The sequence below is a fragment of the Takifugu rubripes genome, chromosome 10 (genome assembly GCF_901000725.2).
Source record: "Takifugu rubripes chromosome 10, fTakRub1.2, whole genome shotgun sequence".
NCBI lineage: Eukaryota > Metazoa > Chordata > Actinopteri > Tetraodontiformes > Tetraodontidae > Takifugu > Takifugu rubripes.
In genome coordinates, this window is record NC_042294.1 from 11,175,789 (window position 1) to 11,188,283 (window position 12,495).

The window sequence follows — 12,495 nt, forward strand, 5'->3', positions numbered from 1 at the left end:
CAACGTGTTAGATAAGACCGGCGGATTTAGTTGGAAAACCTGTAGTTGAAGCTGTTTGATTGAAAATAATCCAGTTTCTCATCAGCTGTTGTGGGTTTGTATCCTTATAATTATAATTATTAAGGAGCTGGATTTTATTTTCAGCAAGAGAACACAAAATTATTGCTGGTTAAAATAGATCATATCAGTTTTTTTCAATAGCTTAATAGTGATGGTCGAAAATCTTAAGCCAAATACAAAAGCTTTTTACTGAACTGATCTTTGATGGCTCGTATTTGTTGAACTGAAACACTTTGTAAATGTCGTTTTGAATTAAATTCATTTTTGAGGCCTTAGATAACATAACTAAAGTAACCCTATAGCGACACCTAGTGGCCACTGGTGGAACTCCAGTCCTTGGGTGATGGTTTAGCTTTGTTTTTCAGCTTAGGTTTATGGTTATAACAAAGAATGTTCAAATATCCTTAAGGTGCATTAAAAATGAAACTAGTTTACTTTAAACAATGACCTGGAAAAAGATTATTTCCTCAATTGAAATGACAAAATCTCCATCGTATATGTAAAAATGACACCTATAACTGATTTATGGGAGATAAACTAAAGTTCCTCTGAGGTTATGTAGAGTAATTTGGATGATTTATTTAAAATTCATGCATGTAGACAATACAAGCTTTTATGATACAGAATGTCTGAAGGTTAACAGTGTTAATGAAATGTAAATAAATTATAAACATTTTTCCTTTACATCAGTTTCTATTAAGCTTTTATTGTCAATCAAGTTGGATCCTCTCCGAATTTATTGTGTCTATTGGCAAAGAAATGCGATTTGCAAAAGTCTCTTTGTTATGTTAATGTTCCATCACTCAGAATAATTAAAAATTAGATTGTAAATGAAGTTCATTGGTTCTGAAGCCGTAAAAGAGGAAAAGAAACTCTCCTGGATTCCACATGAGCAGCAATAAGAAATAATATATTAACATTTGAATCTGCTAATTTCCCAATGTAACGTTAAAGACATTTGTGCGTTCTGTAACATTTAAACATCTCCAGCAGACAAGACGAGGTAACAACGGGATAAAAACACATTTCTATTTACTACATAAATAACACTGACAGGTTTCTGGTCCTGTTAAGGTGCAGAATGTTGATCTAGACTCAAGGATCAATCGGTCGAGCGAGGTCGGGGTAGAGATCAGGCTTAGCTGACGGACTTGAGGGCAGCCCAGGGGTGCGTCCCTCGGACCTCCAGGGGAGGGTTGTTGTGGAAGATGTGGTTACAGAGGTCCTCCAGTGGGGGCTCAGGGTCCGACGTGGAGAACTGGGTCGCCTCCTCCACCTCTTTACGGATGGAGATATCAATTTCCTGTCAAATCAGAAAGAGGATTTCTGTTGACGACAGGTTTTTAATCTTTCTGCAGCACTTTGACAACAGTTCTGCGGAGTTCATCGGTTCAGAGATGATGCTATAGTTTCATTAAATTCTGGGTTTATACCGACTTCAAATTAAAGCTCCTTTGACTTCCTGTTTTGGGCAAACGAAGGCGGAGCTTCTAGTATTCCAGCTGCAGCCTCACTGATGTCACGTCACCAGAGCCGATAGACTTGAACTGGTGGCGTCTGCGTGTGCCGGTACCTTCAACTCCTCCACAGATGCCATGTTGTTGTCCAGCATGCGATCCTTCAGCATGGAAATGGGGTCGCTCTTACTGCGCACTTCCTGAATCTCGTCACGAGTGCGGTAGCTGCAGGAAGTTGCATCAGAGTAAACACGACTCGTTTCGCTGAGGAGTTGATCTCATGTCATTTCCGTACCGGATCAGTATTCTGGACTCGTTACCCACCTGACACCCGGGTCACTCATGCTGTGTCCATGGTAACGATAGGTCTGCAGTTCCATGATGATGGGGCCCTGAAAGGAAAGACCGTCGTTTCCACTCCGGTTTAAACTCATTTTCACATTGATAACGTGTCGTTTGACCTGTGAATCAGGAAACTGTCAGACTTTTTTACTTACTTTTCCCGACCTGCAGTGTTCTGCAGCAAACTTTGTCGCCTCTCGGACACACAGCACATCCATCCCGTCCACCTGTGAGACCGAGACAAGCGGAGGCTTTAACGCTGCTCCTAAACAGATCAATAATCCGCCCTCACGGGTCCACAGCCCAGCAGAGGATGAATCCAGCTTGTTTGCAGTATCATACAAGAGCACCAAACAGCTGGATGGATGCTCACACCTGCAACTGCCAGGACAGGCTCCGCCTCTTCCTGTTATAGTCTCGGTTCTTACAGGCCAGCTGCAGCGCACGGCAGAGACGCCCTGCAGCTTCTGCCCAAAACCTCGGCCGCCACCTACAGACAGACCATAACGCTCGTGTCTCACCCTGATCCCTGGGATGAAGTCTCCTCTCTTGTAGTAGTCGGTGCTGGCGGACGCCCTCTCCACGGACGTCCCCATGCCGTATTTGTTGTTCTCACAGATAAAAATGCACGGCAGCTTCCACAGCGCAGCCATGTTGAAGGACTCGAACAGCTGGCCCTGATTGGATCAAAGAAATGATGTCATTCATAGGTTTACAGTTCTAATCACATTATGCGTTAGATCTAAATTTGGGCCTTTACCTGATTGGCTGCGCCATCTCCATATAGTGTGACGCACACCTGATTGTTACCTTGGTACTGGCAGGCCAGAGCAATTCCAGCTCCCAAAGGAACCTGGAAAAATCACAGTTTAGATCCATTTCAGAGAGTTAACAGGTTCAGGGTCGCATGTGTCAGAGATGTGTTTACCTGAGCTCCCACGATGCCGTTGCCTCCGTAGAAATGTGGAGCGTACATGTGCATAGACCCTCCTTTGCCTTTGGCCACGCCTCCTTTACGACCTGAGGAGGAAACGAGGCGTGAAGGTGCAGCAGGAAGAGCCTGTTCCTCCACAGGGTTTGGAAATTCCTCCCGTCTCACCTGTCAGCTCAGCCATGATCTCTTTGATGGACACGCCACGGGTGAAGGTGTATCCGTGGGCCCGGTAGGCGGTGATCAGGTGGTCGGTCGGCGTGATCGCGGCCTCGATGCCTGCTGCGCAAGCTTCCTGCAAAACAGGAGGTGGGAATCAAGTGATGTCCTGAAATGAAACCTTGGAGCTGCACACAGATGCTCAGAGAATCCTCTCACCTGTCCGTCATACAGGTGACAGAAGCCTCTGATGATCTTCTGCTTGTACAGCTGATCCGCTTTGAGCTCCATACGTCGAATCGTCTGCATGACGCGGTAATACTGGAGGCCCTGCTCCCGCGTAAGCTCCGCCTTCTCCGGGGGGCCATCCTCTAAACGGTGCAAGTCGCATTTCTGCCAACAAAGAGGGACCGCGCCCTGTGGGAAAGCTCTCCTTCCCTTCCCGCTTTGATTTCAAATATCCCCTACCTTGATGTCGAGGGTGACCTGAGGGGTGAAGTCGGTGAAGGAGCGGGAAACGACGACTCTGGCGCCCTGCAGGACACAGCAGAAAACAAGGCGTGAGGCCAAAGGCTGAAGGTGGACGCTGCCTTCAGGAGGTGGTCATGGCCTCAGGAGGGTTCCACCAGGACCTACAGCTCAATAACAAGGGGGGCAGTAGTGGATTGATCTGTCAACGGCTGATTGGATGAACAGTTTCATCAATGATACAGTGTTTACAGGATTTAGGTGTTTCTTTGTTTCCTTTGCACCAGTAATTAAGAGACAGAAGCCCATAGAATGAAAGGTGATGAGAAATGGTGATGGAGTTTCCCCTCTTGGCAAACGTAGTCTGGCTGGGGCTAAAGCTACGCTCACATTCTCGGCCCAACAGGACTTTTCAGCTCCAATCAGTCGTCACTTTAGGTTCTACATCAATGTTCTATTATGCAGTCCTGGAATTTGAACGCTAGCAGTCAGGTTCAATTTGCACTGCGAGTCTGAACACGACCAGGCAGCAGCACCGATATAAAGAGGCTTTTTCATGGTCAGAATCGGCATTCTTTAACAAGTCTCGGCTACTCAGGTGCATCACACACAGCTGTTTTCTACCAACCCGCCACTGTGAACCGGCTGACTTGTTTTTGTTCACCTATAAAACATGCATAGACCTGCACATGCGTGTGGTTTCACAGATCTTCACGTTAGTCAGGCAGATAAAAACGAAAACATTACCTCACGAAAACCTAAAATAATCAGAAGTGAATAATGCAGATTATAAGGTGAAGGTGGCTGGAGAGACAAGACTGAGTTCCCCACTTCCGTTAGTGATCAAGCAGACAGAGGAGGCTACACAGGTGCTTACTGGTCTGTCTAGCTGGCAGGCGTGGTTGCTAACTAACTTGCCAGCCGATGTGGACTTAGTACTGACTGGAGGAGGCTTAGGAGGTTGCCGCTGAGTGTGAGCCAGGGCAGGCGCCACCGGTGACGTCAGATTGACGTATTCTGACAGGTCAATCAGCAACTGGGGAACACAGGAGCCAACGAGTGAGACCAGAGAAGAGCCGGAAGGACCAGCTCATGAGGCCCAAACAGCAGACAGCAACTACATGAAACATGGATGGAAACACAGAGGATGAGGTCACCTAAGGAGGCTAAAAATAGGAAAAACGTGGGAAGAACATGGAGGCAACAGCCCAACAGTGTCTACAATTACTATTCTGACATTTCAAGATTTCAGCTTTCACATTTGTCGAATCAATGTACTGTCTGTGAAAAACATAGTTCCCTGATTTATGAGGACTTGTTAAATTTTAAAACAAATTTTCTATTCCTAAATAAAAACAAGCAGAGGGACAAGCTGCTTACCTCAGACACTGTTTGGGCTCCCTATGGGTCAGACCAGGGGTTGAGGAGGTGGGAGAGGAGGGAGAAAAGCAAGACATAAGTGGGGATTGCTGTGTATTCATATGCAAGAGAGAGAAAGTGGATAATTAGGGAGCGGAAGCCGAAGGGGAGAACCACAGGTTTTTAAACAGCAGAGTTCCTACAGTTGCATTTGTGTCCTATTCCAGTCAGAACGCTGTTAAACTACAATTAGTGTCAATTACTAAACAAAAATCAGTGTAAAAATGGTGGAAACACTTTTTAAGGGACAATGGTATTTTTCATACTCCTGCGACTGGCTTTGTTTACTAGTTTTGGTAGTTTTAGTCATCTGAAGTTACTTCAAGTTAAGTTTAAGTTACTTTTACGGCTCCATTTTAGAAGACAAAAGTAATAACTGCTGAATTTTACCTAATTATTCACATGACTGTAGGATCTTTGCTGCAACTGAGACACAAAAAGCTCAATGCTAATGCTAACGCCATGAGGCAGGCCAGACAAATGAAGTGCAACTAAAAACGACCTGTAATTCTATTAATCAAATGTTGCTTCCCCTCTAGTCCAGGATTAATCAAATGGTTATTATATTATTGTTTTTGGAGAAGAAAAATATAGTACAAGTCCTTCAATTGCCGGATAAATGTATTGAAGAACCAATTCAATTACTATCTGTTAAGGAAGGCTGTTCTTGGAAAGTACGATAAAATCATTGGAAAAACCGAGGACGCTTCGCAACGAGAAGTCTTCCTATTTGAAAGTAGTGTAAAGGCACAAACGCCATTAAACCATACATGTTTCTACTACATGAGGGTTACAGAGAAATGGTGAAGCTAGCTCACGCACAAGGTCAGGACCATAACAAACCAGGGCAAGCAAACGGCTAGTATTACCACAACCGCAGCCTCCAGCCCCCAAACACTCACCACATTCCTGCCTGTGATCCTACAAAGTGCGTTTGAGATAATGGTTAACATACTTTGCATGCTACAGACGAAGACCTAACTCTTAAGAGATTAGCTCAGCTGCACTTTATCCGCGGCGGTAACTGTTGGTGTTCGTGTTTAAACCTTCCCCGCAACTTCCGGCGGGGAAAGAAACAATAGTTCCGACCTGAATTTTATGGCTGCGGAAGTCTTGATTCACACAGATTGTCACAGTTGTCACTGTTATGTCATTAAGAAAAGTATTATTCTGGAAAGCGTTTAATTTCATTGGCAAAGTAAAAGCATTCCATTTTATTGGGTTTAATTTTTGAGAGTGCTTTAATAATCAAATAAATGGAAGCATGTGACACTCAATGAAAGCAAAAGTCTTAAGATCAATAAAAAAATATTGCACTTGTATACAATATAAGCCAGCACAATCAAACACCTTTCCCTATTTAAGCATTCTGACACATTCAGCGTAAAGGCCAAATTCAGATAGAGTTCTGTGCGTATAAGAGGCATCAGTGAATATATTTAAGAGTAAAGTAATGTATCATCATGCATAAATACTTAAGGTAAAGACAAGTGCAGGGAGGTTCAGGAAGTTGTAAATCCTCATTGATCTTTTAGCTAGGTGTCAAAGTCTTCAGATACAGTTATGAGATTAAAAAAGAGCAGAATGAAGGTAACATACCCAGGCCTCCATGTAATGAGTGTGTAAACTGACGAGGGAGTGATTATAAAAGAAAATTCCTGTACACATTGAACCTCAGCACATATAAACTCTGTTTTTGATAAGTAAAGGCTCCAGGCATTGGACATGTTGCATTCAGTGTCCCACAGTCTGGTTAAAGTGCCTCTTTCCATCCAGGTACAACATTGATTCTGTCAGACAACACAAAAACACAAAAAAGTCAAATCATGTCCACAAATATATTTGAGAGAGACGAGGCACAGGTGAGCCATTCATCATCATCATCATCATCATCCAAATCTTGAATATTTATTTCAGCCAAACCAAAGATGACGATTGGGAGGGATGTTTTGCATGTTTACCTCCATACGTCTTTGGGATGATGTTGGGGACGTCACGGTCGGACACGAAGGTGTAATGGAAGACGTTGGTAGTCTTGTGCTGGCGTGTCAGAGGGTCAAAAACCTCACTGTGAACTCTGACCTGGATGTAGTTCCCTTCGGTGTAACACACCTGAAAAAACAGACACAGGGATCTTCACCTGATCCTTTTTGAGAAATCCACTTCGATTTAGACTCATTTACTGGAGCCGCACTCATGCCAACATAGAAACTAAAGAGTAATGTTTCAATGCTGCTCTATCAGAGGTGAACTAACAGGGGAGGTGTTAAAGACACAATGATTTGCTTTAAAATCAACACCAAACTGTGGCAAGTGATCCTGCACCTTCTTTCCTGCTCAAAAAAAAACAGAAAAAGGTTCTTATTTTTAATAATAAATGTCAGGACAGAGCAACTCATTTGTTCCTCTTTGCTTCACCACATACCATTTAAAAAGGTTAAGGGTCACATCAATATCAAATTTCTGCCAAAAGGTTCAAGTTTAAACATAAACCCCATTTAATATGGCGTATCAATTGTTTTAAGGCTTTTAAATACAGGATTTATAGCTATTTTTTAAGTAATAAAATGGAACTAAATGTTTTTACTGTTCTGTTGTCATCACAGAAGCTGCCAAATGCTCCGACATGTTCATTTCCCTGCATCTTCAGCCATCAGCGACTGATTCTGACCTGGGACGACAGCAGCAGCAGCGAGCCAATCTCCACAGGCTTCTGGAAGAGGATGTCATCAACAGCCACCAGGCGGGGCCGGCACCCTCTGCAGCAGGAGACAATAACCGGGTATTTAGGGACGGACGAGATGTTCTGACCCACCCTCGTGTGCCCGCTCGTCAGCATCTCTCACCCGAAGGCGCAGGCGTTGGCCCAGCCCAACTCGTACGCTTTCCTCATCAAAAAACCGCCAAAGATGCGGTTGAAGATGTTTCTCTCCTGGGTCGTACAATCAGGGGAAAACAGTTTAATTTTTAAAATCTTCACCCCCCCCCCCCCCCCCCCCCCCCCCCCCCCCCCCCGAGTGTTGTCACCTGCGGGTGGCAGATCTCCAGCCCCTTAAGTTTGGCATCTTCCATCCAGACGGAGTTTGGAGGCAAAACTCGGCTGCGGAAACTGACGGTTCTGGAGAAACCAACAAAAAAACCCTATAAGCCACATTTCTCCTGTGGTTCAGAGGAGAACAGTCTGGAGGAGCACGGGTTGGAGCCCTAACAGGACAGAACAGCTTAAGCTACAATGTACAGTGTTCTGGCATCTCTGGGATGGCGCTATAATGATGGATGTTATGGTAACTTTAGTTCTACCAAGTTCAGAAACAGAAACACTGACGCTTACTGAACAAAAACCTGCCAGTCAAAAGAAAAGCAGCCTCAGTTCCCAAAATACTGGAGCAAATATCAGCACACACCAGTGTTGGTCATACTTAGTGTCCAGTGTGTTGAGGAACAGACTGTGCACGATCTTTCTCTCCTCGTCGGTTGGCGCCACCTTCAGCAGGGAAGCGGTGCTGAGCTCCACGCGGCGCAGCTTGTTAGCTAGAGATCATGAAGCAAAACAAACAGCCGTTTGAATGATGTGCAAACACAGGGACCGCGGGGGAGCAGGCGCGTTTCCCACAGCAGGAAGTTCGGCGTAATTCTGCGGAGCCGGATGTTGGCGCACGTCTCCCAAACAAGAATCACCCCCAAAGGGCTATATATAGGAACCTTTATGGGCCTAACTGGGCTCCTGCTCTATGGTAGGTACAGTACTTAAATCAGCCCTGAAAAACTCCTGGATGGTGGTATGAAGCCGGATGGGATCCGCTGCCTCCTACAGGAGCACACAGACCCGAGCCATGTTCACCTCATCCTCATCTCACGATTTGTGCTTTGGCAGCTTGGCCAGGGGAAATCAGGCTGAAACTGTTGCACAACGATTACACAGAAACTCATGATGTCACCAAGGGGTCTGACCCCCGACCCTCGAGAGGGCCAAGTGAGAGGAATGGTTCCTGTAAGGTTCCTGCCCCCAGCAGTTACCAGGAACTCCCACGGTGGAAACAAGCCTTTAGTTTCTGTAGCAGTTCTGTAGGTTCACACGGCGAGTTCCTGATTTTTTATTCTGTTTCGTACTCCATTAGTACCATTTCTCTGAACTTATCGGGACCCTGCCTCGTCCTACCTTCTCCTTCCTGGAAGAGTTTCTCCTCCTCAGGTCCGTCTGGTCTCAGTGGATTTACAAACGCTGCCCTGGGGAGAAGACAAAGTTATGACTGGAACAGAATTCAGTATAAGAATGTAATCAAGTCCAGGAAATGAAGTTGTTGTAAATCTGGACTCTTAAATATTAAATATTAGTTTTCCTCGTTAAGACTTCGATAGACTGATGGAGAGCAGAATTACATCATTGTTCGTAAATGAAATAAACACTCAGTGGTGCCTGGAAAATCACACTTTTCTTTTAAATCAATATTTATACTTTTATGATCAGGAGTTTTAGCAGTTAAAACATTTTAGCTGCATTTTCCCCAGAACCCATCTAATCTGAATCAAAGGTTCCAAACTGGGAGTCCTACCTCTTGTTTTCTGGATCTCGGGCCACCATGACAAACGTAGCATCCAGAACCGGAGCATAAGCGCCATCGCGGTACTGAAACCAGCCACATTTATTGTTTTGGGGCAGATTTGGACTGCGTCCGTCAAAGTGTAACAATGACTAAAATAATTTATGTGAAATCAGAATTAGAATAATCAATCCTCAGATAAAAGTCACAACTTCAGACATTTGCCACTTTTTCTGGTAAACTGCTTTAATTTCTCAAGATTTTCTTTATTTTTCTGTTGTGGCACTTTATACTGTCCATGTTTCTTTGGAACGTAGTTTGTATTTATTTTAGTCTTCATTTACATATCTTTCTCTACCCTTCTTCCTTATTTTAATACCGAGCTGCTGTGCAAACAGCTCCCAGCGAGATTAAATTGATGTGATCTGACACCTAAAAGTCCCCCCAACATTTGGACCAAGCGTGTACCTGCGACATGTGCATCTTTGCTTCAATAGAGGTTTTGCCCACCCAGGTCACATGACCAGTGAACTTGACATCACAGTCAGGATAGATGACATGATGCCTCATATCTGATGGAGAAAGCAAAGCGCATTTGTTTAAAGCTTCTTTTGTTGGACAAAAACCGTTCAAGCCAACTGAGGTTACCGATTTTGTCGACCAGTGCGGTGACGATGGACAGGGGAGACCTCTTCAGCGCCGTGTTAAAGGTGTGGGAGTAAGAGATGAGAACTGGGGACGGAGGGGAAAGTGTGTGTTCATGTGGGAAATTTCCTGTTTGGTTCTAACAAATATCTGGAATGGAAACCTGCTAAACTGTCCAAGTCCTCCAAGATTCTGCCAAATCTAAAAAAAAAAAGAAAAGATCCAAGGAGACGTTGGAGACTGTGGAGAACAGGAGTAAGAGCGTCTGTCCGTGCACACGCACACTCACCTGACGGTGTTGTGGAAAGTCAGGTATTTTTCTCGGAGCTGCGGCTCAGAGCCCAGCGGCAGGTGGACCTCCAGGTAGCTGTCCTTCATCCCCTTGGGGGGAAGATCGCCTTGCGATTTGGCCAACATGGAGGACAGCGAGCCGCGCTCCGCCATGGCCTGCTGATGGTCGCTGCGGAGGATGTATTCATCACAACAGAGCACCGTTCATCAAGTAAAAACGGAATGTCTGTGTATTCCTGTGATGTTTCAGTACCTCCAGTTGGTAGAAGCTCCCACAATTTCTCTTAGCCTGTTTCTGACTGAAAAGAGCCAAAACAAAGCATTCAGAACGTGCGTTTACACTGTGTCTGAGAGGAGTGTTTCCCCAAAGCAACACTGACCCTGTTTCAGTCTGTTTACAGCTGGAGCCTTCAGGGTAACCACCAAACACAATATAATGGCACCAAATGTCCTATATTTGATTTTTAGAGTAAAATATTCCTGTTTCAGGTTACCGAGGCCCAAACTGTCAGACATGTGGAAGCAAAGGCACAGGAAGCAGCAGAATGGAGACAAGGATCACATGAGAACCAGCTGTGCAAGTGAAGAAGTAAAGAATAAGAGGAGTGTTAACTCGCAGATAAGGTTGAGCTTTCCATCTACTCCACACCTACCAAGATGCAGAAAGGGCGCCACGTAAAAGCTGCTGTGCATGAAACAAGGAAACAAAGTGGCTTTAAACAGGAGCGTAAACGTTCAGCTGGACCGTGACATGCAGCAGGGATTAATGTGCGCCAGCTCCTACAGGTTTAGGTCGGCTCGGAATGGTAGAAGTTGTCTTGGTTTACCAACACACACCATTTGAAACATGTAAAAGTGGATCTCCTGTGGAGAAATAAAAACGGTTCAGAGTAAGGTTGGATGAAACTCCAATAAATATCTTATCATATTCAGTTTAGATGCCGTTAAAATAAAAAAACATAACTGATTCTGTGTTGCACCACACACTTTTAAAATGAAACACAGTCTTTGAAGAGGAGGCTGCAGCGGATGAACACATGAGACAGAAGCACCAAGTGTTTACATTGAACTCCTTTGTTCATTTAAAGAGAATGAATGAAATATCGCTACACAAATGAAGCCCAGTTCAACTGGGAAGAATCTGGATCTCAGCCACCTCCCGAGAGTAAATGTAGAAAATGACTCTCTAAAATAAACTCTTCACCCTCCAAAACAGCATCAATATAAAAGCAGTTTTCTCTACAAGTCTTTAGATACTCGTGTAACTGAAGTGATGAAATAAAGGGATGGTTGAAAGAATGACTGGTGTAAAGCGATGCCGTATAGCGTGGAGCAACACGACCTGAGTTATTGGTCGAACAGGAATCCTATAATCCTACCTCCAGTCATGTCTGGAGCCCGGTCCTGCTTCGTCACCTCTCCCATGCAGAGAGTTCTGGACAGGAAGCGCTCAGCTGACCGCAGCAGCAGCACCCTGCAGGGACAAGAGGTCAAATGTGAGGTGACAGGTAGCCGAACCGCCCAATCTTAATGATCTTAATTAATCTTGATCATTTGGTTTCACGTTGGCTGCAGACGTGTCCAGGTCTCAACAACCCCCACACCTTCAGATACCTCACAGGAACATTTAACACTTCCTTTGTATTGTCTTTCATCGTAATCAATCAAACGTGAAGGGGGACCAAACTTTTAAGTTTGAAGGAGCGACAAGATTTAAAGGTGCCTGTGTAGATTTGTTAGCACCACTAGTAAGACGCTTATAAAAACAATGACTGATCGCCCTGAGAGCAAGCTAACAGTTGGGAGGTGGAGCAAATGTAGTTGTTCACCTTATACGAAAGAAAAATGGGTAAAAAACTGAAACAAGAAGGACTTTGACGTTAACTTAGCTAGCTATACTCCATTAAGCTCACGTTTAGTTGGGTTTTTTTTCACCCTCGGCAACAGAGCAGCACTCGGTGGTGTTTTTAATCACACTGACCTTGAAGAGAGCATTTTGGTGTCAAGGCTGCTTTAATCTTGGTGGTCCAGGCAGCTAAAATTGGGTAAATTCCTCCCTTGAAAGGAGTGAATGGAAAGACAGAAGGGGACTTCCGGTATCGCCGTAGACCACACCCACGACCGATGACGTCACGCGCATGCCTTCATGGTTTAATATTTTACTGATTTGACCAAATAGTTG

General features: G+C 44.7%; 2 protein-coding genes across 7 annotated transcripts; both read right to left on the minus strand.

Annotated features, from left to right (window-relative positions):
* Positions 1-611: 611 nt before the first annotated feature.
* LOC101068389 (pyruvate dehydrogenase E1 alpha 1 subunit) lies at positions 612-5,897 on the minus strand. Of its 4 annotated transcripts, none has more exons than XM_011608149.2 (13): positions 5,739-5,897; positions 4,798-4,818; positions 4,295-4,453; positions 3,418-3,483; positions 3,169-3,342; positions 2,959-3,085; positions 2,788-2,879; positions 2,620-2,712; positions 2,381-2,536; positions 2,015-2,086; positions 1,842-1,909; positions 1,634-1,742; positions 612-1,363 (listed from the first exon to the last, which is right to left on the minus strand). In XM_011608149.2, exons 1-13 carry the CDS (start codon positions 5,796-5,798, stop codon positions 1,199-1,201), a joined length of 1,362 nt encoding a protein of 453 aa, XP_011606451.1. In that variant the 5' UTR covers positions 5,799-5,897; the 3' UTR covers positions 612-1,198. The 4 variants fall into 4 exon arrangements, with proteins under 4 accessions (XP_011606451.1, XP_029698744.1, XP_011606453.1 ...); XM_029842884.1 differs by having other exon boundaries at positions 4,361-4,453; positions 5,739-5,896; XM_011608151.2 differs by lacking the exon at positions 4,295-4,453 and having other exon boundaries at positions 5,739-5,895.
* Positions 5,898-6,048: 151 nt separating this feature from the next.
* acot9.1 (acyl-CoA thioesterase 9, tandem duplicate 1) lies at positions 6,049-12,443 on the minus strand. 3 transcript variants are annotated; one of them, XM_003968195.3, is made up of 16 exons: positions 12,295-12,443; positions 11,693-11,787; positions 11,151-11,177; positions 10,567-10,612; positions 10,312-10,482; positions 10,186-10,223; positions 10,026-10,109; positions 9,846-9,949; positions 9,390-9,463; positions 8,996-9,063; positions 8,256-8,367; positions 7,864-7,954; positions 7,683-7,768; positions 7,508-7,595; positions 6,798-6,948; positions 6,049-6,626 (listed from the first exon to the last, which is right to left on the minus strand). In XM_003968195.3, the coding sequence occupies exons 1-16, from the start codon at positions 12,306-12,308 to the stop codon at positions 6,571-6,573; spliced, it is 1,305 nt and encodes a 434-aa protein (XP_003968244.2). In that variant the 5' UTR covers positions 12,309-12,443; the 3' UTR covers positions 6,049-6,570. The 3 variants fall into 3 exon arrangements, with proteins under 3 accessions (XP_003968244.2, XP_029698746.1, XP_029698747.1); XM_029842886.1 differs by lacking the exon at positions 11,151-11,177; XM_029842887.1 differs by lacking the exons at positions 11,151-11,177; positions 11,693-11,787; positions 12,295-12,443 and adding an exon at positions 10,967-11,142.
* Between the last annotated feature and the right edge of the window lie 52 nt (positions 12,444-12,495).

Coding starts and splice junctions, on each gene's coding strand:
- LOC101068389 (XM_011608149.2), bottom strand. CDS start 5,798: ATGCAAAGTATGTTAACCATTATCTCAAACGCACTTTGTAGGATCACA. Junction 2,713..2,787: donor ACGGCATCGTGGGAGCTCAG/GTAAACACATCT, acceptor TGATTTTTCCAG/GTTCCTTTGGGAGCTGGAAT. Junction 2,537..2,619: donor GAGATGGCGCAGCCAATCAG/GTAAAGGCCCAA, acceptor TGATCCAATCAG/GGCCAGCTGTTCGAGTCCTT.
- acot9.1 (XM_003968195.3), bottom strand. Junction 7,596..7,682: donor GCCAACGCCTGCGCCTTCGG/GTGAGAGATGCT, acceptor CTCCTGCTGCAG/AGGGTGCCGGCCCCGCCTGG. Junction 6,627..6,797: donor CATCCCAAAGACGTATGGAG/GTAAACATGCAA, acceptor GTTGTCTGACAG/AATCAATGTTGTACCTGGAT.